The following is a 24282-nucleotide window of genomic DNA, read 5'->3' as shown; positions in this document are numbered from 1 at the left end:
TATTTTCCCCCCGTCAAATAAATACAGTATGAGCCTTGTCAATTAAAATACAAACATCTTACACCTTACTACAACCAAACATGTTTATTGAAACTGCAGCTACAAACTTCAGCCACATCAGATTCTTAATTACATATTATTTTCTAAAGTTGTTTCACATTACAGTAGCTGACAAACACAAAATATGGTTACCAAAACAAAAGATGAAACTTTTTGCTTAATAGTTACCTAAGGAAAAGATTTTTGTTCATTGCAGAGTAAAAGAGCAGAAGACCACCAGTTCCTTGCAAACGTGCATATCTTTGAAAGCTGGAACATTTTCCAAACAACTCAGTTTTCCATAAACTAACATTTCGTTCCTCTTTAAATTCACTTAGAGCTCCTCAACTGAGTGCGCATTCTCTTTTCAGGCCTGCAATGATGGCTTTTCTTTTCATTCATGCCAGTGACAGACACACCCGGAAAAAATACGTTCAGATTCACAGACAGCTGCAGAGTCACTATATATAGAAAAAATATTGTAAAACTAGCAAGTTGTTGTCACTTGAAAAATGAAAGATGAATTTAAACATGCTATTTATTTTTTTTAAAAAAGGAAATCTGCATTCTACTGTGAAGAAGCAATTGTTCAATACCCAAGAGATTATATGGAAATACGAACAAACCTTCGTTGCTGGAAATTCTATTCTGATCTGAGGGGGCTGAGTAAAGCAGGGGCTCTGGCAGGTCACTGAGCAGCCTTGCACAAGACAGCCTCCTGTCAACATTTGCTGGGACCAGACCAGCAGATTCCAGTCTTGCCCCTTGTTTACACAGTCTTAGCTAAGGAAGGATGTCAGGAGCAGGATTAGGGCTACAGAATGAGACTGTTCTCATTCAGTTATCCCAACTCGTAGTAGAAGAGACACTGCTTAACACTGCCACCAGCTGGGGCAAAAGTAAAATATATGTTTTGCTGAAAAACATATGGCCAATATTGCTTTAAGCAGCACATTACTAATTGGCCATGTTAGAAAAAATGACATAAAACAACGTAAATGCAGGTGCCCAAACTGCAAATTTCACAGGGCATAACTGGTTCAACAATAACTGTCCCATAATGGGAAATTATATGCCCGTTTTCTTTACATTAAATTCTCAACTTTTCTGGAGGACAGTAATCTATGAGGCCCAGGCTGCTTTCCATGCAAACTACATGGAAGGTGGTACCTCGGGATGCAAACGGGATCCGTTCTGGAGCCCCAGAAGCAAACGTAACTAGTGACGGCACGTCTGCGCACGCGCACATCGCTTTTCACCGCTTCTGCGCATGCGCGTGACGTCATTTTGAGCGTCTGCGCGAGCGGCAAAACCTGGAAGTAGCACGCTTCGTTACTTCCAGGTTGCCGCGGAGCGCAACTCGAACGTGCTCAACATGAAGCATATTCAACCCGAGGTATGACTGTACTCAACATCCGATCACTGTTCTTGTGCTGTTACACCTAGCAGACAAATATATTAGACCACTCCAAGGCCATCTATATGTGGCCTATGTGGACCTAAAATCTGCCATTGACTCCATCCCTAGATCGAAATTATGGTCAAAGTTGCATTTCGTGATGGAGGACAATAGTCTCCTCTATCTTATAAAGCTTTACATATTGATAGTAATATGCAGGTAATATGGTCTGTTGGGGTTAACAAAATTATGATGTCAAGAGGGGTCCCCCTATTAATCTCTTTTTAATGACTTAGAGAAAGTCCTAATGGGCCCAGATGGACCGTGTCCCAAGCTGGGGGCAAGAAGCACCCCGCTTCCACTGTATACAGGCGACACTGCTTATCCTCTCATGCGCCAAATCTGGCTTAAAACATCAACCAAGGAAGTTTTCGGATTAGTGTCTTGAAAGTGACCTTATAATCAATTGTGATAGATAAATAAATAAAAATCATGGTTTTTGGAAATAGATTTTCCCCATATAGATGGATCCTCAATGGTTATACACTTGTACAGACTAAAAGCTTTCAGTATTTAGGGCTTACTGTCCACCATACAGTCTTGGAACACTCATTGGCTATTTCCCAAATAGCAGAGGTGAGCAAACTTGCAATTCTCTGTTTCATACACAGGAAGGTCAGTATATTCCCTAAGCTTTAAAAGTGTTCAGTGCAAAATCTGTAATACAATTCCTTTATGCCTCAAATATTTGGTATAATGGTTCTTTCCCTAAACTTGATAGATTTCAATAAAAGTTTCTGAGGTCCCTGCTTCAGGTACCAAATTCAATACTTCTTTTGGAAACTGGTGAATGCCCACTTTCAATTAAGGCCTGGTGGAGTGCTCTGAAATATTGGCTAAGAGTCTGTGTATATAGTCTTGGAAATGGTCTACTCTGTACAGTGGTGCCTCGCAAGACGAAATTAATTCGTTCCGCGAGTTTTTCGTCTTGCGAAGCACGGTTTCGGAAAAGTTTTGGAAAAGCTTCAAAAATCACCAAAGTCTTCAAAAACCTCAAAAAAGGCTACCACACCACGTGCTATGAGTTGCTCCTCGAAGTCAAGTCGCAACTGTATTAACGGTTTTAAGAAAAAGGAAACAAACTTGCAAGATGTTTCCGTCTTGCGAAGCAAGCCCATAGGGAAAATCGTCTTGCGAAGCAACTCAAAAAACCAAAAACCCTTTCGTCTTGCGAGTTTTCCGTCTTGCGAGGCATTCGTCTTGCAAGGTACCACTGTATATGGTCTTGGAAATGGTCTACTCATTTGATAAATGAGTACATCAGTTCCTGGTCAAAAACCAGGGTGTGTAAGCCCTCTTCCATAGGTCTTTCACCATCTTTTCTTATCCACCAGGGGTAGGATACTGCCCTCAAAACTGTGAAACAGAGGTTATGGGATGGTGCCTTAGGTGACTTACAATCTCACATACAGTGGTGCCCCGCAAGACGAATGCCTCGCAAGACGAAAAACTCGCTAGATGAAAGGGTTTTCCGTTTTTTGAGTCGTTCCGCAAGATGAATTTCCCTATGGGCTTGCTTCGCAAGACGAAATGTCTTGCGAGTTCTTGCGAGTTTGTTTCCTTTTTCTTAAAGCCGCTAAGCCGTTAATAGCCGTGCTTCGCAAGACGAAAAAACCACAATACGAAGAGACTCGCGGAACGGATTAATTTCGTCTTGCGAGGCACCACTGTATATGTGCCCTGTCTGTGTTAGGAATCCAATATCTGCAGGGTTTCTTGTTATCTCCCTACCTTAAGAGTCTGACCATATCAAACGATTGCCGTTTTGTTTTCTAAAGCCAGATTAATTTTTTTTCCATCTGAAGTGAAGGTACTGGGCCAAAACAAACAAAATGAATTTCAATAGGGACAAATGTGCAATTACGCACTTAAGCAGGAAGAACTAGATGCACAAATATAAGACGGGAGACACCTGGTGTGCCATCTAGGGGTCTTAGCAGACCACAAGTTAAACATGGTCATCTGTCATGGATGGTTTAGTTGAGATTCCTGCATTGCAGGAGGGGGGACTAGATCACCCTCAAGGTTCCTTCCAACTCTACAATTCTATGACGTTAATCTTCTACAAAGTGAGAAGTGCTACACCAAACTGTTTGTGTTGACATAACTAAGCAATTAATAAAGGCAATGGCTCAGCAATAGAAATGGAACAGAAAAATTCAAGGCAGAATATAAAGAGGTTGTTCAAGTTTTCAAGTTCCTGATAAGCCCAATGGCTGAATTCCATCACAAGCAACTTTCTGGGAGCTCCAGCCAGTGGAAGAGTGAATTGAGCAACATAAGCAACTGTTGTTGTTTTTTATAATAGGCTACATTCCAGCCATGCAAAAATCAGTTTTCTACATGCAAATCTCCTCATCCGGTCAAGCAAGAGATTCTGGTCACAGTTCCGGAATACACATTGACCAAACAGAGGCACTTGAAGAGAGGTGTGGCCATGAGAGAGCTCTGGGGGTAAGACAGAGGTCTGGAGGGCCACATTCTATTTATGTTAAAAGAAAATGGCCAGTAGATATCTGCCAAGCTAAGATGTATGCAATATTAGAATTTGAAGGTAGTTTGGGTACTCACCTGCTTATTTCTTTTGCTTTCCATCAGATTTACATCCAAATCTCTTTTCCAGAAGTGATGAAGTCATTTGCACAATAGAGCTAAGCGATAAGCCACTAAGCAAACCCTTATTTTCTTTTATCTCTACCAAAGCATCCAAAATTTTGTCCCTAAAAGAGAAGGAGAAAAGCAGATGAGAGCCTCCAGAGACTTTCAGTAAAAAAATTCTTCTGAATCCCACCATTAAAAAGTATACTTGCCTATGAAGCTCTGGATACAGATCTTCCAGCTTCTTCACCACTTTACGGAAGCTTCTTAAGTTTAATGCGTTTGGTGGTATAAAGGTAGCAGATGGATTTGGAACAAACTGTACTGAACCCAACGGTAAGAGGCCCCCTGCAAGATCCTAGGCAAATATTACATGAGCTACTTAATGGACAAAATAAGGAAAAACTGCATTTGTACTGAAGAACTAAGGAAAGCTAAAATTGAAACAAATATTCAGCAAAATGTTAGAAAATGCTTCGCACTACATTTGCAAAAAGAAGTGGGAGCCTCTACCCACAGAACACCTTGTGTGGATTTGCCTTTCAACCTGAGTGCGTGCTGTTCAAAAGCAACTGTGTCAACCACTTCATCCTGGTTAGGTGGAGGGGAGGCAGCTGTCCCATCCCAACTCCATGCCACGTGATGAGCAAATTACCGTATTTTTCGCTCTATTAACACGCACCTGACCATAACACGCACATCGTTTTTAGAGGAGGAAAACAAGGGAAAAAACATTCTGAATGAAACAGTGGATGTATCATTTTTGTGCTTCATGCTGTGGCCACAGACATGTGATCTGATGGTGAATTTGGGGTGACCCAATGCAAAAATCCTGAGAATTCCTGTGGATCCATGCTTTGTAACCACGTTTTTGCACCATTGCAGCCCCAGGCAACAGTGGGTGCGTGATTTTTCTGGTGCAGGCTGTAGCCATGGACATGCTATGTGATCTGATGGTGAATTTGGGGTGACCCAATGCAAAGATCCTGAGGATCCATGTGGATCTATGCTTTGTAACCACATTTTACGTGGGGAGCGAAGGAAAAACAAAGAAGGGACATGAGAGGGGTTTGCAGAGAAGCAGCTGGCTAAGAATGAAGGAGAGGGATTAAACGGGAGGGAGGAAAGAAAGGCAAAAGTTTTCCCCCACCCAAGCCAGCCATCTCTCTCTCTCTTTCTCTCTCTTTCTCTCTCTCTCTCTCTCTCCCTCCCCCCCCTCTCTCTCCCTCCCCCTCTCTCCCTCCCTCTCCCCCAGCAGCACCGGAGCACAGAGAGGAATTAGAAGGAACGACACTCTGCTTTCCCCTCTGCTTGCCTGGAGGGGAGGGGCTTTCCCTGCTCTTTGTTCCGTTTCAGCAAACACAGCAACGAAACAGAGAAGAGTGGGCAGTAAGACCCTGAGGCAGAATGCAGGAAAGCAGCAGCTTCCTCTTTTCAGGTTTCCCTTCTCCGTGAAGCGCAATTTGATTTTTGCCTGATTTTTCGGCTCCAGGGACCACACATTCGCTCAATAACACGCACAGACATTTCCCCTTCCTTTTTAGGAGAAAAAATCTGCGTGTTATAGAGGGGAAAATACGGTATCTCCCGCCAGGTCTAAACACAGTAACTGTATAAATGTAATCCGCAATTGGAGCTTTCCCATTCCTTGCAATCCAACTCTGGTTCAGGTTTTCTGCCTCACTTCCTTGCTCTGCAGCCTGCCTGTGGTCTGAAAATCTTTCACATTCCACCTAGGACCTCTCTGCTGTTGCTGCATCCTGCCTTTTATGCAGACCCTGGGGAGTCTTCCAACATACTTGCTGTCTCATCGTTTCTCACCTGCCCACACCTTTATCTTGTCAGGCTGGGAGAAAAGTGACAAGGCGGCAGCAGCCCCTGCACCCCACCCCAACACCAACCTTAACAAGGATCCTGCTTTTACCCCAAAGGGTGATCAATGGTGGTGCTAGACAAAGTTAACCGTGGCTTAGATTCAGTGGGGGTGGGGCAGTTTGCTCCACAATGGAGCGCCCAATCCTATGGCCTGCACCCAATCACTTAAACAATGTGTTAAGCAGTCAGTATTATCCTTACAAAAGAAGAACGCACGCACTGTGATTTAAAAGATGTTTTGACATACATTCCAACAGGGAGAAAAAGTTACCTCTTGATCAATTTCAAGATGTGCATTTTCTGATGAAAGTTTAGAAGATTTGAGATCAGGCTTGGGTACTTTGTAAGGGGCTGAAGCACAAAGAGACCCTTTTGAAGAGTCCAAGAGAGGCCTGGGAGGACTTGCTGAAGGGAAAGGTAACTTTAGAGGACTTTTGGAGATACTGGGTCCTTTTGAAGAGATGACAGGCATTTTGCAAGCAGCTGAGGCGGAAGTGGGTGCATTAAACATAACATTGCAGTTATTTCTATTTTCGTTATTCTTTTCACAGCTATAACGTGGTCCTTTGTTTCCATACTCTGGTTTCACATAACTCTGATAATCCGGGAGCCCATTTTCTTTTGCAGTCTTTACAAGACGAACCTTTACTGCTTGCCCCTTTATTTCTCTCTCATTCATTTCTTTCACTGCCAGCTTTGCACCACAGGCTGTTTTAAAACTAAGGAAAGCGTATCTAGAATGAAAAAGATGTGCCAAAATTAAGAAAAATGGAAAATTTAAGAGCTATCCAATATGCCTCTTCAACTGTAAGCCAAAACGTTAAGAGGTATAATCCTTTCTCCTTGCCAAAAGAATCAACTAAGCCCATTTACTTTCTTGCCCCTCTCAACAGGCCTTTGGCAACATAGACAGACAACACCGCCTGCAGTGACAGAACTATGTCCCACCTCCCCTTCTCAAGGCCAGGCACACACAACTTACGCTCTGAACAGGAGCAGCCTGTGCTCATGGCCCTGCTGTGGAACAGGACGGCTGGATTTCATACCCAAAAGGCTCCATAAATGTTATAACCAGGTTCATTTTCATGAGGTGTGCACATGAAGGGATTTACCCAGTCTCTGTTTCAATGAGAAATTTACAGAGCTTTATTAAGGCTTGGACAGCTCACTTGGTTAGGACGTGGCGCTGATAACACCAGGCTGCAGGTCTGATCCCCATATGGGATGGCTGCATATTCCTGCATTGCAGGGGGCTGGACTAGATGATCCTCAGGGTCCCTCCCAATTCTACAATTCTATGGTTCTATGTCTTGCAGCATATAGCAAGTACATTTAATGTCATTTGTGTTAGCGTATAGTATGGTTAGTTGAGGTTTTAAGGTTCATTCTATGCATGGTTTATTTCATGAACTGTCCTATTGCAATTAATGCCTACATTTGTAATTACCAGCATTATTTATTTATTTAGATCCGATTCTCAGAGTGTCCCTGAGAAAGGCTGCAACCAACCGAAATTCACTGGGAATGTTATTGTCTTATTAGGATTACTTTTATACATTAGAAATAGCTTTTAGTCGCCCTTTTGAGGCTTTGATTCTACTTTTGTTTCCTTTGGAGTGACAAATGCAAAGCATCCAGCAGCCCACAAGACCAGGTAATGGCTGTGTCTGTTGCGTGCCCACAACAGACCAAAGGCAAGCGGGAAAAGAGAGAACGGGGGAAAGGCTTCAAAGAGCCTGATAGATCCCTAGGATCCTGCAAATCATCCATCAATAACGAAAGTACAGTGGGCCTGCCACTTATGTGAGGCTTTGGTTCCAGGGATTTGCAAGCAAAGGCAAACTAACACAAACTGCCCTTCTAAGAGGCAGGAGGCTGCTTGCCAGGGCCTGGGAAGGTTGCACGAGGGCCCCAAGAGCTTCCCAGACCCCAGGAAGCGAAGCAGCACCTTTCTTGCTGGCCTCTGGGATGCTCCCATAGCCCCCCCCACCTCCTTCCCAGAAGGCACCGCCATGCTTACCTGGTTTGCGAAGGCAGTGCAAGGGCTTGGGGATGCTGCCACAGCTCACTCCCGACGCAAAGCCCAGTAACCAAGGAAAACACGCTGGGTGCACACAAAAACAAATAAATGGAGAGCAGAGGGTTTCCCCAACTCTCCATTTATCTATTTATCCCGCCCCCCCGTCCCCCGTGTAAGATTGTGATTGCATAAGTAAGTAAGTGCTGGCCTACTGTCTTTCACTGAATGTTCTTCAGTTATGAAATCATGCAAGCAAAAAATTACAGTATATTATACAGTACCTGCAATTGGCAGAATATTCACAAATGGAAATCTCAGAAACATTATACTTCTGGAAATGAAGCCACAGATCAACCTGAAATAGACAAACACTGACACAGGTTAAAAAACAGCTTTCAGTGAAATAAACTATTATATTTAAATATATGTTGACTTACCTCTGATACTAAGGGACCTAAATCTGCAACATGAACACTATATATGTTCTTTAGCTCCTTTTTTGTGTCATTTATAGTCTGTGTTTCTAGAAGGGTAGATTACAACAATAATGCATAACTCAGCATGTATATTTTGAAAAGAAAAAGAAATTTAACTGCATAAATAAAGCACCAATACTGAAGACAGAAAAGGCATTCAGAAATAGTTAAGAAGAAAAAAATACCTTCTAGAATTCTTTTTATGGTCATACATTAGGTCACAGTTTCCCAGAATGCAAAGGACTTATTACTAAGACTTTGATTAGAACTGTAAAAATCTCCATTTGCTCTATTTTTACAGTTTGTGTCTGAGCTCTTGCAATAAAAACTCATAAGTTCAGCTCAGGATCAGAATGTAAAAGAATAGTTAAACAGAGCTCTCATACAAGCCGTTTTTTCCTTTTTTAAAAAAAAATTGGTGCATGTCCTGCAAAGATGTAGATTTGGGTGCTAGAACCAGTTAGCAAAAGAAGTAGCCAACTCAAAATTTATTACAGGAATCAGTAATTGGGGGCTCCTCATTACAAGGTATACTTATGATTACAATAAAGTTAGCAATTAAGATTTTTTTTCATCTCCAATATAAAAATGAAAATTATTTAAAAAACCTGTTTCAGAAATTTCAAAGGACTGGGAAAGCATGTCCTTTTCATGCTATGTGTGTCCCTGAAAAAAACATGACTTCACTTTGTTTGCCCTAACATTTTCCACAGGCATGAAACACCAACGTGATACACCAGAACAAAACAGTAATATTTACTGCAAAAGTGTTGTTGTTTTTTTGTAGAGTGCAAGGAGATATCCAAGTAGGTTCTAATCATCCTGCTGCTCCAAAGGCAAGAAGCAACAAACTTTAAAAGGAAGCTGATGTAATTCCTACTAGAGCCTGAGTTCCGTCCTGTGGCAGAGCTGCTGAAGAATCCTTAGACAGGTAGAAGAATGAGAGACACTGGAGGCTGAGAAGAACACGCAGAGGAAACAAAAAGGACCAAGAAGATTCAAAATGCTGAGCCCAAACTGGCCCCTAGGAAGGCTGGGGAGAAACTACAAATCCACCTAAGAGTTACCATCGGCCCACGTTTTACCAGCTTCTCCGCAAGAGATGGGGGATATCACCCAGTTTCTTAGGGTATCTGCATACACCTGAGATGACGTCCCCTACCTTGAAGAAGAGATGTGAGCACCAGCTACCTAGCTAAACCTTTAGAACATTTCTAAAATTCAATCTGTGCAGGGGTGGATATTCATGTGGGAACAAAGGTAACCAAAGCTCAGAAGTCGTATCAGTGCTATTCCCAAACTAATACAGTCAACATGCACCTGATGTATCACTTGGCCGTAACTGATCTGTAAGTGGCAGCGAAGAATCAGTTACTGTCAGGTTCTCTGTAGCGTCAAACCAGCCTTCACTGATGTCTTGAGTATTTGAAGAACCTTGAAACAGATGTAAATATTAAACACACAACACAGAGGTAAGCTCAGAACAGGTAGAAAAAAGGTAAGTAGTCCTGTGCTCATCCCCAGAGCCTTGTCTTTAAAATTTGCCAAACACACAGAAAATTTGCTGAACAGGGTTCAGGAGAGCATATACCAATATCTACACCAACTGAAGGGCCGATAAAAATAATTTTTTTAATTAAGATTTTAATTATGTCAGGTGTCTCTCTAAAAAAAAAACAGCTTAAAATTAAATCTGAACTTAATGCAAGTGCCTACATTTACAATGTCTACAGACTAAATCTGTGAGATCCAAACACGGTGAGTTAAAGCTTGGGTTATTTTTTTTTTAAGATAAAGAAGAACATCTGACATTTAAGATAAGCACTACAAATATGGCTCAATAAGCCATGTATTATTGTGGCAAACTATGACTATGAACCAAATAGCAAGGAAATGCACTGTTCTACTCAGTAATTACCAGTCTTTGTTCTGTATGGTGCTTGTATGTGACTGCCTGCTTAGATAATTGGGATGAGGTGCATGTGACGCTGCCGCTCCAGTTGGCCGTGGTGATTGAAGATATCTCACCCCTCCGCAGCTTTCCCACAGCTCCTCTTTAGTCTGCTGTCCTCCCCCCCCTCTGCCCGCCCTACAGCTAGGGGTGAGGCTGCTGGTGTTCCGTTTGTGCCGCGAGGCATCTGTGCCCGGATACTCATGAGTGGCGCTGCAGTTGTAGGGCGGGCTGGGCGGGCTGATTTCTGCCGCGCAATTGGCGATGTTGTCCGTGGTGATCAAAGATATCTCTCCCCTCCTCCCACTCAGCCCGCCCTACAACTGCAGCGCCACTCATGAGTAGCCAGGCCCAGAAACAGACTGCCTTCAGCCTCCCTCCCAGCTGTAGGGCAGGCAGAGTGGGAAGAGGCAAGCAGACTAAGAATGCCCTGCAGGAAAGGCAAAAAGAGCTAAAAGTAATTTTTTTAAAAAGCTTCATCACTCTCCCCCCCCCCAAAGGTCAGCAATTGCCGGCGAGGGAACAGCTGATACGCGGCATGTTAGACGTGCGCGGCTGTTAGCCTCTGGGCAATTCCCGCCCCCGCCAAAAGCTCAACAAGTCGGGGCAATTTCCCCGCCAAAATAGGGGGCACCCTATATGTGGGTGCATCTTATACACGGAAAAATATGGCAAATTGGATTTTTAAAATAAAATGCTTTTGGAGGGGAAATCTTTCTAAAGATAGTTTTCTATTTAAGTTACATCATAGTCCAAAGGCTATTCATCAAGAAATAAGGATTTGTTTTAAGTTTTTCATGTGTGCTAAAACTCAGTTTAAGTTATTATTATTTTTAATTGTTTAACCACATCGGTTAACAAACATGGATACATATACTATAATGTTACTGTTTTAGTTAAATAAATTGTTTAAATTGTTATTAAGGAAATGATTATTGTTCTCCTTCCAATAAAGTACAGCAGAAAAGCTGTCCAAATATAAACAGTTAACTTATTAAACCTCACAATAATTTCATAATTAACTACGTATTTCTAATAGCATAACCAAACCAGTAATTTTTAATATAACTGTAAAAACTACTCTGAAAAAGTATTATTCCAAAAATGAAACCTTCATCTGGTTGTAAATATTAAGATTATACCAGCAAGAATGAGTCTTTCTGAAAAAAAATGACTTACATCATATCCACCCTGATATACATTATGTTACTTTGGCACACTACTAGTGGTGCCCCTTCCTTGTGTCACTTTGCCTGAAATCAAATCCACTCCCCAATTAGGAACATTCTGATTGGAACTTAAAATTGTGAGTATTTAACTACTTGCATATCATATTTAATGCTTGGTATAGTTCAGAGGACAAACCAATTACAATGTAATAATTTCACCCAGCATTTAAAAATGTTTAACTTACTATTTTCCATAAGTTCATATTTCTGTTCTTCAGAGGTTTTGTTGGAAAGGGACAAATCAGGGCTACTGTTTTCACCATCCTTCTTTTGACATGTAACCTAAAGTTAAAAAACAAGAACAGATTTTAATTTTTGCTCAACAGACAGCTTTTCAGTGCCAACTTCTTCAAACACAGGCCAGTTTTAGAACAAGTTATTTCCTGCTTCACAATTGAGAGAAGCACCATCTTGGAATACCCCTTTCTCTCAGGGTTTCTCTGAGATGCAACAATAGCTTGTAATTTCCAAACACAAAAGTTACGCTTTTTGAAACAGAAATTTAACCAAAACAGTGAAAGCGTACACACTCACTTAAAATATACTAAGTCTTCAATGAGCAATCCGCCCTGTGGTGTTTATTTTTGAGGCTGATATAATGGTTCTGCTTTATATTGACTATATTATACCCCATTGCTAGAACAGGTTTATATTAATGTTTAATAGAGAAGTTGTTATGTAGAATCAGCCTTCAAAATAAACCATTTTGAAAGTTCACAAAGAATTCTTAAGGTAGTGTTGTAATGAAGTATGCAGAAGACTTACTAAAGGGAGTGAAGAAACTTCCATATTCTGTGGCAATGACACCTGAAACACAGATTTTCCTGACCCAAGGGTAGAACTGAAAAAATAATCAAACGTATATTCATTGATTTGGCATTTGCTGAGGTATAGAAAGCACCTTTTAGCCCATCTATTTTTATCAAAACAGCCTCAATTTTCAAGGTGTCAGAAGAAAGAATCTTGCCTTTAATATAATTTGGAAATACTTTAGGTATGATAATGAGTTATAACCATTTCTGAAAGATCAAGTGAGCAGCAAATCTCAAAAACCTTCCGTGTAGAGGTGCTAAAGGGCTGTGCAGATGTTCACTGGTGAGACCAAGGAATGAGAGAAAGTCACTGATGCACATTGCCTTTTTTACTGAAGTCAACATTTTCATATTGAATGTGCAGCGTACAAATGTGTTTCAAATCCAAAAAGTTTGTGGACACTCCTGTAACTTCTCCCAGGCAAAATGTGCCTGGCTAATTTTGAGCAATGGACTAAACAAGAGATTTTGTAGCAGTTTATAGGGATTGCATTATCCTAGGTGAGGTAGGGAAAAGAGGAGCTCCATGAACTGTCTGCATAGCTCTTAGTCCTATGTCCCCACTTTTTCAATTGTTGCCTAGAGACCTCCTGGATGAGAAGGGAATTCCTCTTGTCATTTGTGCCCACCTACAGTTCAAAAGATGGCAAAGGGATTCTACCTAGAGTCCTTGTAAAAACATCTGCCACTGCTGCAAAACACCTATTTAAGTCCAATCCTTTGTTCTCTTCTGAGGGCCAAACTACAGTACATTACAATATTCACATTTTTTAAAAAGCACATGGAAACTAGCAACCTTTATTTGGTGATGCCTAGGCACTGCACATCAAATTTTCTCTTTCCAGGTAACCACATAAGGGGAAGGGGCTGTTTAGTTAGTGACTTCTCTTATGAAGTGACATCTCAGAATCCTTTTGTTTCTCTGGAATAGGAAGTTTTTTGCCAAAATGTAGGGAGCTTTTGAGAAGACTCTAACATGGCAGGAGTTGCATTTGAAAGGAAAAACTAAGGAAATACTAACATGAATATAGATGCATTCAGCCTCATGCCTAAATCTCCAGGCTAAACTTACTGACTCACTAAACAGTTATTCCAAATACTTTTTCTGAAACTGTTGTAAAAAGGCTTGAGTAGTTTGCTTTCTTTGGAGTCACTGGACAGAATATTTATGCCTTTAACTCAACTCTTCCCTCCTACCTGACTTTCAGACACAGCAGCTCTTAGCCTTACAATACAATGCTATGAATACAACGAGTAAATATGCATGGATTATACTGAAAATGTTTGTATTAGTAATCATATTTGGTGTTCTGCCCAAACCAGTTAACAGCCCACCTTCCACACCAGAAACTATTTCATACACACCCATTTACAGATTTCTTTTTGTCCATGGAATTAATGCAAGTCTGCCAGCAGTGCTGTTGATACATCTGATAGCGAATTTTTAAAAGCTGCACTTCCGCTTTTATAGCTCTTTCCAGTATTTCCTTACAGCAGCTTGGTAAATGGTTGTTTATTTCTTGAGAAAGCTGCATTATCCTTTTAAAAGAAATATTAAGTTTGAATACAAACAAAAGTGATTTAGGGGATTCTACTTAAGTGTACATTTAGAAAACAAAAAAGAACAATTGAAAAGTCATTCCCAACCAGAAAAATAAGGAATTTATAAAGGTAAAGTTGAAGGACCCCTGGACGGTTAAGTCCAGTTGAATTCGACTCTGGGGTGCAGCGCTCATCTCCGCTTTCAGGCTGACAGCTTTCAGGGTCACCTGGCCAGAATGACTGAACCACTTCTGGCACAACAGGATACTGTGACAGAAGCCAGAATGCATGGAAACACCATTTACCTTTCCACTGCAGAGCTACTTGCACCGGTATGTTTTTGGACTGCTAGGTTGGCAGAAGGTGGGACAAAGCAATGGAAGCTCAGCCCATCACGCAGATTTAAACTGGCGACCTTCCAATTGGCAAGCCCAAGAGGGTTGGTGGTTTAGACCACAGCGCCACCTGCATCCCTATAAGGGATTTATAAGGGACGCGGGTGGCGCTGTGGGTAAAAGCCTCAGCGCCTAGGTCTTGCCGATCGCATGGTCGGCGGTTCGAATCCCCGTGGCGGGGTGCGCTCCTGTTGTTCGGTCCCAGCGCCTGCCAACCTAGCAGTTCGAAAGCACCCCCGGGTGCAAGTAGATAAATAGGGACCGCTTACTAGCGGGAAGGTAAACGGCGTTTCCGTGTGCTGCGCTGGCTCGCCAGATGCAGCTTGTCACGCTGGCCACGTGACCCGGAAGAGTCTCCGGACAGCGCTGGCCCCCGGCCTCTTGAGTGAGATGGGCGCACAGCCCTAGAGTCAGTCAAGACTGGCCCGTACGGGCAGGGGTACCTTTACCTTTACCTTTATGCCAGCAATAAGAACAGCAAGGTGAGTAACATTCTTCTCAGCTAGCCTTCTATTTTCATGGCCTAGTTCTAGTCATACTAATTCTCACCAGCCTGGACTCAGGGTGCTCCTTCTTAGAAGGGCTGGCAGTTCGAACCAGAAACTGCAATGGAAAGGGGGGGGGGGACAATTTTCATGGAGTGAAAGTGGGAAAGTGCCCTGCTGGAAAAACTGACTAAGTTGAGAGTCCTTAGGGATCAAAGATAAAATGACACCTTTGGACCTGTTTGGTCTGACTTACTTCATTTGTAAGCTAGGAGAAAAATGGCCAAGGACCTCCATTCAGCCCACAAACAATTCTGGCTGATCCAGTGACTCAGGATATTTGCATACTTTAAATACTTTCCCTTGGTATAACAGGGTTCATGTTTTATAACCACCTCTTGCTTAACAATTATGTCTATGCTATAAATAGTTCTAATCACTATCTTCCATGCATTCACATACCTGTGGTTTATTTATTTTGGTTATAATGTTTTTATTTGTTTGACACTGATCTGTAATTGTATATGGACTACCGTGTTTTTTGCTTTATAAGACGCACCTAGTTTTTAGAGGTGCTATGATGCTCATGTACTGCTTGTGGTCTCCGTTCCTACTCTCGCTTTGCAGGAGAGGCGCTTCGCTGAAGGAGTGCTGCGCAGCTCTCCCTCTCTGCACAGCACCTCTCCTGCAAAGCGCCATTCACTCCATAAGACGCACCCAACATTTCCCCTTACTTTTTAGGAGGAAAAAAGTGTGTCTTATGGAGCGAAAAATACGGTATGTATATTGTCATCAGTTCCTGTTTGTTAACACTGTTATTTGTAGAATCTTGAATCACCTTTCTTTGAAAATTAATAAAAAATATTTTGCAGGGGAGTTGGCAAAATTGCCTCCCTCCTCCCTCATGTAACCACAGATTCCAGCTGGTGGAGCTTTAAGAACCTCAAAGGAAATTAAGTTTTAAGAAGTAGTAAAAATCACTTAAAAAGTGTATCATACCTGCTTGGAATTTCATTTAAGTCTCTGCTAGTGCTATTTTTCCATTCCAAAAGATCCTAGAAATAGCAATTTTAGTAAGTTTTATTGACAAACTAAAGTTGTAAATCAGATTTAACTAGCAATCCCTAAACCTTAAGTAACACACACTGAGAATGCTCCTTGTTTCAATAAGAGAATCCAGAATTTTGCAAGTCTAGCCATATTATATTGGCTTCCTAAGTTACGAATACAAACAAAAGGACTGTCCTACAGGAATCAGAAACATATACGAGCTGTACTTGGCTGCAGCTCTTCAGCATTTGTACTCTGTACACCAGCATGTATGCCCTGCAGATGATGCCCCTGGATCTGATCTGGGAAGGAAAGAGTGCGGCAGGGTAGGTACTGATCTTTATCAAGGGCAAGGCAGCCAGAACTGCTTTATGAACTGGAACCATTAATAACTTGTGCTTCAGCTTGCTTTTGCCTAATTTCTTTGCCTCTCTTTCCCTCCTGCCTCATTATCTCTTTACACTGTGAGCCTGAGGGCAGGGACTATCTCACAACTGATTTTTGTAAGCTGCTTTTTTGGCTAAAGGGGGGGGGGCATTACAAATGCTGCAAACATATAGGTAAGAGGTGTGGGCTGCACACTAATCCTTATGGAGAAATTCCAAAGGTGCCTTATGACTGCACCTTATGAACATCCAATGCTACCAATGTTGTGAACCAGCTATTCACATTTTGTCTCTCAGAGTCTAGAAGCATGATTAAGAGTGTGCCTGACTGGCAAAGATTTCTGGGGCTCTAGCCAACAGGTTTCTCAGAAAACGTGAGTTAAACTCAAAGCCTAAGGATTCAGAGCTTTGGCTGTCCACTTGTACATGCAACTGCCTACCCAGAGAGGAAGACAAACACATGCCTGGCAACATGTTTCCGCATACCTATGCCCCCTAACTTGATAATGGTGGGCACACGGCCTTGAAGTAGGAAGCAGATACAATTATGGTCTGCCTTACAGAGTAGTTAGAAAAACATAGTGAAATGCCTCAAATAATAACTAATTCCACAAGCTCCCCCATGTTTTACCTTGTCACTAGTGATACAGTTTTCCAACATTTCATCCATTGCTGCTTGTGCGGTAGTCATCTCCATGTTGTCAGATATGCATGACCAATCTGTATTGCAGGCAACACTTCTGATGGAATCCCTCAGCCACTGCTTGGGCCTTTCTTTGTTCATCATTGTTATAACTGTATTTTGTCCTCTGGACACTACGGAAGCCTTGACATTAGTTGCTCTGCTTGTTGTAAAACAAGCTCTAAAATCAGAACTTGCATCAACAGCTTGGTTAATTGCACTCTGATTATTAAATGCTTTATATGCGCGATTTGCCTTCTTAGAATCAACTACAGCTTCATAATCAGAGAAATCTGAAATTTCTGTATCACCGCTAGAGGTATGTGCATGGGAACATTTTCTTTCCTGCTGCAATACATGTGTCTTTCCAGTTTTCAGGGTACTACCTGAAAGATAATCTGTTTTCATATTTTTATAAATTTTAGAGTTGCTCCCTGAGAATAATTTTGGATTATTAACCTTAGCACTAACTGAATGTTTATTGACAATACTACTGAGCAAACTAATAGTCTCATCTCCTGGTTGATCATCAAAATTCAAACCTTTGCCTTGTGTGTCACATTTGCTATCTTGCGAAGTCGGGAGGAATTCTGGTATTTTGCTGTATTTGTAGCAGTCACAATCAATACTACAACCTGAAGTAGGAGACTCATCTTTTTGTTTGTTCATGGGACACAGGGCATCTGCAAGCTGATTTTCATTTGACAGTTCCTTGTCCTGAAAAGCTTCTGGCTGATGACCAATGCAATCTTGTAGTCCGATGCAGTCTAGTGTGGAATCATCTACGCCTCTGCATTTGTACTCCTCATTTTGATTGCTACTTAAGTAGGAAGAGTCTGCAGCAGTATTCAAGTTCATATCTGTCTCACTTACATTAGGCAGTGCAATGGACATTCCCTCACCTTCCTTATGTGCAGATTCCAGTTCCTCATCAGGCAATGCACTAAAATAAGGCAAGCTTCCTTTTGATACGCTTAATTCTGAGGCACTTATGTAACATGACTGGCATGAAGAGGAGCAATTAGCAAGATTCAAGCAAAAGTCAGAGATATCATTAACTGTATTTTTTTCAGAATGTTCTGATCCATGGAGTGCACTCAAGACTGTTGATGTATGAGAATTGTTCTCAAATTCACTCTCTCTCTGCTCCATGGCTCCCACGTCAGAATCGTTTCCAGAAGCAACAAGCATTGCTTCACTGAGCTTACTTTTCTCAGAACCATCTGAAGGTAGCTGATGGGGTTTAACAGCTTTTTCACCTATTTAGACAAAATACCAAATGCATATTTCAATATTCTTTCTCTAACCGAAATTTATCCTACATAGTGAAAAAATTGAGTACTGGCAGTGACTGCTCAATTTGGAAAGAAGAAACAGGTACATAGGAAACAGAAGAAAGGCAGTGGACTAGGACAAAGGGTACATTGATTGGTACTGATTAGGAAAAAATTCTTAGCTTTGAATAGTTATCGCTTTTACTTTTAGAATTTTTTAGCAAAATGTTAAAGTCCACCAGACTATTTGTTATTAGACAGTGTACCAGATAAAGATAATTTTGCCAGTGGCAAAATGCACCTGGTACCCAGGAAATTTTGAACACTGTTTGTCTCCATGGGATCCAGAGCACCCTTGATCCCTTGCAGGGCTCAGTCCCTCTATGATTTGCCAGACCTGAAGTGAAGCATTTTATTTTGCACTAACAAAGCAAATACAGGCTACTTATACTGTAGTAAGCAATTTTATCATATGCTCTTATCATATAAAACTGAAGCTGAAATACTGCATCTTTCTTGCTCATCCCACCCACCCCATTTCTTAATGTTTTCCACCTTCTGCTTAACTCCAAGCCTGGCATCTACCAATTCACAACTGTATACATGAATCATCCCACACAGCTTGATACCAGGAAGGGAAACTGAGTAAGTCACTTTCTAAAGGCACACACAGAAAAATACTACGGGAACAAGCAGCATTTCTACCCAAATTAAACTGGAATGATGGGAAAGTGGGGGAGGAGTCAGATGATACTCAACACCTTTAAAGAGCACTTACCCCATGTTTATACCATATAAGAAAAGAGGAAGAAGACTCTGCCTGTCTCAAAAAAGTAGTACCATACCCAGTTGGTGAACCACAGAAATATTAAATCATCATGTAACACACATCCCAGAAACTCACTAAAAAGCTGCATTTGGTTAACCAATATCACAGACAAATCAAAGTTGCCCTACCCCATCAACACCCAATAAGCACGGTAAATATGGGAAGCACAGCAAAAATGGATTCCAGTGGATCTTCCCTAAATCCAAAACTACTTCAGGTGTCTTTTGTACAGGTACTGTAACGAGCTGCGATTACAGGTAAAACCTCTCCCTTAAAGCAGGCTCTTCTAATCTCAGCTCGTTACATACAGTGACGATACCAGGTAGGCTGACATCTGGCTGGTTGATAGGGGATCAAATACTTATTTCACTCATTATAATGCACATCCATCTCTGACTTTTGTCTTCTGGGTTTCTGGGGGTTTTCCTGTTGTTATTCTGTCTCTCACAGCTACAATAAACCTACCATTAAAATTATGGACTGGTCATTTCTTCATCAGAGGGCAAACAGGCAAATTTAGCAGTAGATCAAATACCGGTACTTTTTTTGCTCACTGTAAGCTCTATTTTCTAATTAAGATTGCTCACAGTACAAATTACGGTATAGTCACAAAACCCTAAGAAAAAAGTCACTATTGAAAAGTAAAATTAACTCACCAGAAAAGCTATGAATAGTATTTGGCTTTTCTAAAACCTGAATTCCCCAGCCATTCATTTCAGCAGTAGCATATCTGTAGTAACTGTTTTCCAATTGTCCATATTTAAAGGTGACAGATGTGGAAGAAGGCACTACCAGATGTGGATATGATGCATCTACAGCCACAGGCATAGGCACATACACTCTTGGGTGAATCCAGAAAGGTGCCACTGAATATGGGACTTGACCATAAAGTGAACAATCTCTTGGGAAGCATGGCCTTGTACCAAACAGAGGTTGAATGTATGCTTTTTCATTAAAAGGAGGGTGCCATGACATATTTTAGACATGCGTATGACAGGGTGAGAGTATAATTCCTGGAAAGCAAGCAAAATAGACATGAATATAAAAAGGAATGGTTAAATAATCCAAAGTAGTACAATACATCTCTTATACATTCCAACTACATACTCATGGGTTAACTAAATCCTGGTGGTCAGTCAACTGAACCTCTTAACTAAAGCAACAACAGTGAAAGATATGCATATCTACTCAGTTCAATGGGACTAACTCCCTAGCATAATGCTGAGTTTCCCCTCTTTAAACAGCAAACCTCAGTTCCAGAACTGGCTTGCTAATGACATGTGAAGTGGCTCTTGGGCAGGTAGACGGTGGGCAGCTATTTAGGTCTTGACTACTGTCAAGCAACATAAAAATACTTTAATGTCTAAGGCAAATTTCTTTTAATTCTTGGTAGCAGAGAATGCTCGAAGTTCTTTAGCAGGGCCGGGTATTGATAAAGGTAAAGGGACCCCTGGCCATTAGGTCCAGTCGTGGCCGACTCTGGGGTTGCGGCGCTCATCTCGCTTTATTGGCTGAGGGAGCCGGTGTACAGCTTCTGGGTCATGCCGCTTCTGGCGAACCAGAGCAGTGCACAGAAACGCCGTTTACCTTCCCGCCAGAAGAGGAGGAGGAGTTTGGATTTGATATCCCGCTTTATCACTACCCGAAGGAGTCTCAAAACGGCTAACATTCTCCTTTCCCTTCCTCCCCCACAACAAACACTGTGAGGTGAGTGAGGCTGAAAGACTTCAGAAAAGTGTGACTAGCTCAAGGTCACCCAGCAGCTGCATGTGGAGGAGCAGGGAAGCAAACCCGGTTCCCCAGATTACGAGTCTATCGCTCTTAACCACTGCACCACACTGAGCGGTACCTATTTATCTACTTGCACTTTGACGTGCTTTCGAACTGCTAGGTTGGCAGGAGCTGGGACCGAGCTCACCCCGTCGTGGGGATTCCAACTGCCAACCTTCTGATCGGCAAGTCTTAGGCTCTGTGGTTAAACCCACAGCGCCACCCGCGTCCCTTGATGTATTGATACATCTTCCAAAACCCGTTTGAAGACCACAGCACAGCAATGGTTTCATAACATTTGATGTGGCAATATGTATCATAAATCACGATGTGTATGTGTGCTATGTAAAAAAAAAATCACTATGTGGGGGAAACCGTGAAGCCTCTCGCTTCTCTCATGATTTCTGCCACACCATTGCTTGCTTTGCCACCTCAGCTCTCCCCTGCCTCCTGTTTATTTTCTGGTGTTTACATTGTTGCGTTCCCTCTAAATAGCTTCCCTTCATATTTTAGAGAAAATGTGCTAACTTAAATATTATCTGTACTATAAAATAAGTTGTAACAGTATGTTAAAGATATGTAAAAACTGATCGGTTTTACACCCCTAAGTAACAGCAGTTGCTAGGACATTATCCCATTCACCTCTACAGAGTTTCATCCTTATTTCAGACATCATGATATATCTGTAATAGCTGGTGATATATCACAATGCTGAAAACCAGACATCACTGAGACCTATTTTTAGTGAGCATTTTCACATATCACAACCCTATAAAGTTTATTCTGTAACAATTTCATTATTATTATTACTGTCACCATAGATTTTCCATGGGAACTCAACACAATTGTGCAAGTTGCATTCTCTGCCTGAGATAGTATTCTGAAGGCTTTGTAGCTACGTTCTCAAGCAATTTCAGCATATTCCATACATATCCCATCCTTTCTGTTAAGAAACTCCTGCACATCTGCCACTGAGATGCTGTGCTGCAGACGCAATGAGCATTACCATTTCACATAAGAATTCATTCAGGCCCACTGGCCTGTACAAACTTAGCATGCAACCAACATTGGTGTGACTACACATTTTGGGGCAAATGTGGGGAACCTTTAGCTCTCCAGATATTGGTGTACTACAACTCCCATCATCTTTGGCCTTTAGGCATGCTCACTGGTGTGAGTTTATAGTTATAGTTCTGGAATACCAAAGCTTCCCTACATCTGCTATACAATGGTACCTCAGGTTAAGTACTTAATTCGTTCCAGTGGTCCATACTTAACCTGAAACTGTTTTTAACCTGAAGCACCACTTTAGCTAATGGGGCCTCCTGCTGCTGCCACGCCGCCGGAGCACAATTTCTGTTCTCATCCTGAAGCAAAGTTCTTAACCTGAAGCACTATTTCTGGGTTAGCGGAGTCTGTAACCTGAAGCATATGTAACTTGAAGTGTATGTAACCTGAGGTACCACTGTACAGTGGTACCTTGGGTTAAGAACTTAATTCGTTCCAGAGGTTCGTTCTTAACCTGAAACGGTTCTTAACCTGAGGTGCTCCTTCGCTAATGGGGCTCCTGCTGCTGTGATTTCCGTTCTTATCCTGGAGCAAAGTTCTTAACCTGGAGCAACCACTTCCTGGTTAGTGGAGTTTGTAACCCAAAGCGTCTGTAACCCGAGGTACCACTGTAGAAGGAGGAGGGCTTGCTCAACTGTAGTGGCCAATTAGACAGACTAGTAATTTTGTTGGCTTTAAATAGTATGGCTTTAAACCTTGGGTTGTAAAGTTCAATCTTAAGAGGTGCCTGCCATGCTACAGGCAGTGTGTAAGTCCAGGCCTTTGCAGTACAACTTGGAACATGGTTGCTTTCATACACTAGTATCTTTAAAGTTCGTACTACATCTTAGGGCAGCCGTTCCCAGCCTATGGTCCCTGGATCACCAGCAGGTCCACAAGTGTCAATCAGGTGGGCCCTTGGTTTGCCCACATTAAATATTCATATTGATGATTAACTGTTTATTATTACTTTTTCATTTATCATATTGCCTTTCATTGAATTTCAATTTGACTTCTATGGGACTCATGTTGTAATGCAGTGAAGCACTAGGCAAGAAAAGAAGCAATAAATGTGCCATTAAAAAGTATACAGCATCGAGTGGAAGGGACCCTGAGGGTCATCTAGTCCAACCCCCTGCAATGCAGGAATCTCAGCCAAAGCATCCATGGCCGATGCCCGACCAGCCTTTGCTTAAAAACCTCCAGAGAAGGAGAGTCCTCCATTTCCCGAGGGAGAAAGTTCTTCCTGATGTTTACAGGGGATTACAATTGCTGCAACTGATGGGGAATTCATGGAAGGGTCGACTAAGACCTTAGGCAGCAGTTCAGTTCTGCAGCCTTAAGAGCAGGGGCAGGCAAACTGAGGCCCGGGGGCCGGATCCGGCCCAATCGCCTTCTGGTCCGGGAATCAGCGTGTTTTTGCATGAGTAGAAGGTGCGCTTTTATTTAAAATGCATCTCTGGGTTATTTGTGGGGCAGAGGAATTCCTTCATTCCCCCCCCCTCCAAAATACAGTCCGGCCCCCCCCCCAAGGTCTGAGGGACGCTGGACCGGCCCCCGCTTCGGAGCCCCCCGAGGAAGGCAGCTCAGCTTTTCTCCCCTCTCTCTCCCTCTGCTCCCCCGCCCTCCTCTCGCTCCCCCCCCCCCTCCATGCCGCCCGGGGCACGCCAACCCCGGGAAGACCCGCCGCCCCTCGCGCCCCGGCCCGGCCTGCGCACGTGCTGCCGGCGGGGGCGGCTGAGGCGAGAAGGCGCGGGACTCACGAACCGGGAGGAAGGAGAAGCTGAAGCAGCAGCAGCAGAAGCGCCGCCGCCGCCGCCGCCCGCCCGGTGCCGCCCCCTCGGCCAACTGAAGCGCCGTCCCTCCCGCGCGCCCGCCTCTCCGCGAACCGCGAACCGCCATTGGCTGATCGCGGGACGCTGGTCGCCAGCGGATTGGCGCAGAGGCGGGGCTCGTGCGCGGGGCCTCGCGCCCCCTGGCCCCGCCCCCTCCGCCCCGGTCTTCTTCTTCCTCCTCCTCCTCCTCTTCGCCTCAGTCGCCAGCCTGGCTGCCCAGAGGCCGCGGGCTCCGCAGAATGTGCCCAAAGCGCTTTCCCCAGAGCTCTGCCCCACCCCGACCCCGCTTCTCCCTAGAACAGAAGCGGTATTATGACATTTCTCCTTCCCCTGCCTTTTCCTCCTGACAGGACTTAAGGCGCTTCACAACGGAAAAACGGCTAAAAACACGCGCGAGATCGCTAGGGTCGTTTAAAAAGGAACAGTAGAATTGAAACACGCAAACATTTGTCTGCCTAGCTATCTAATCTGTACAAATAGTTCACAATAAAGAATGAGGGGGGAAACTAATTCTATTTTTATGAAATA

The 24282-nt window shown here is 42.7% G+C and overlaps 1 protein-coding gene across 2 annotated transcripts; it reads right to left on the bottom strand.

Moving 5' to 3' along the window:
* Positions 1-69: 69 nt before the first annotated feature.
* Positions 70-23759, bottom strand: RBM44 (RNA binding motif protein 44). Of its 2 annotated transcripts, XM_028704523.2 has the most exons (14): positions 23687-23759; positions 19759-20115; positions 16949-18258; positions 15881-15936; positions 13825-13998; positions 12413-12488; positions 11833-11929; positions 9788-9901; positions 8429-8514; positions 8273-8346; positions 6243-6705; positions 4309-4454; positions 4070-4218; positions 70-500 (listed from the first exon to the last, which is right to left on the bottom strand). In XM_028704523.2, exons 2-13 carry the CDS (start codon positions 20075-20077, stop codon positions 4074-4076), a joined length of 3060 nt encoding a protein of 1019 aa, XP_028560356.2. In that variant the 5' UTR covers positions 20078-20115; positions 23687-23759; the 3' UTR covers positions 70-500; positions 4070-4073. The 2 variants fall into 2 exon arrangements, with proteins under 2 accessions (XP_028560356.2, XP_077775365.1); XM_077919239.1 differs by lacking the exon at positions 19759-20115 and having other exon boundaries at positions 23687-23753.
* Positions 23760-24282: the final 523 nt, after the last annotated feature.

This window comes from Podarcis muralis, chromosome 1 (genome assembly GCF_964188315.1).
Source record: "Podarcis muralis chromosome 1, rPodMur119.hap1.1, whole genome shotgun sequence".
In the NCBI taxonomy this organism is placed as follows: domain Eukaryota; kingdom Metazoa; phylum Chordata; class Lepidosauria; order Squamata; family Lacertidae; genus Podarcis; species Podarcis muralis.
This window is presented reverse-complemented; position numbering and strand designations above follow the sequence as displayed.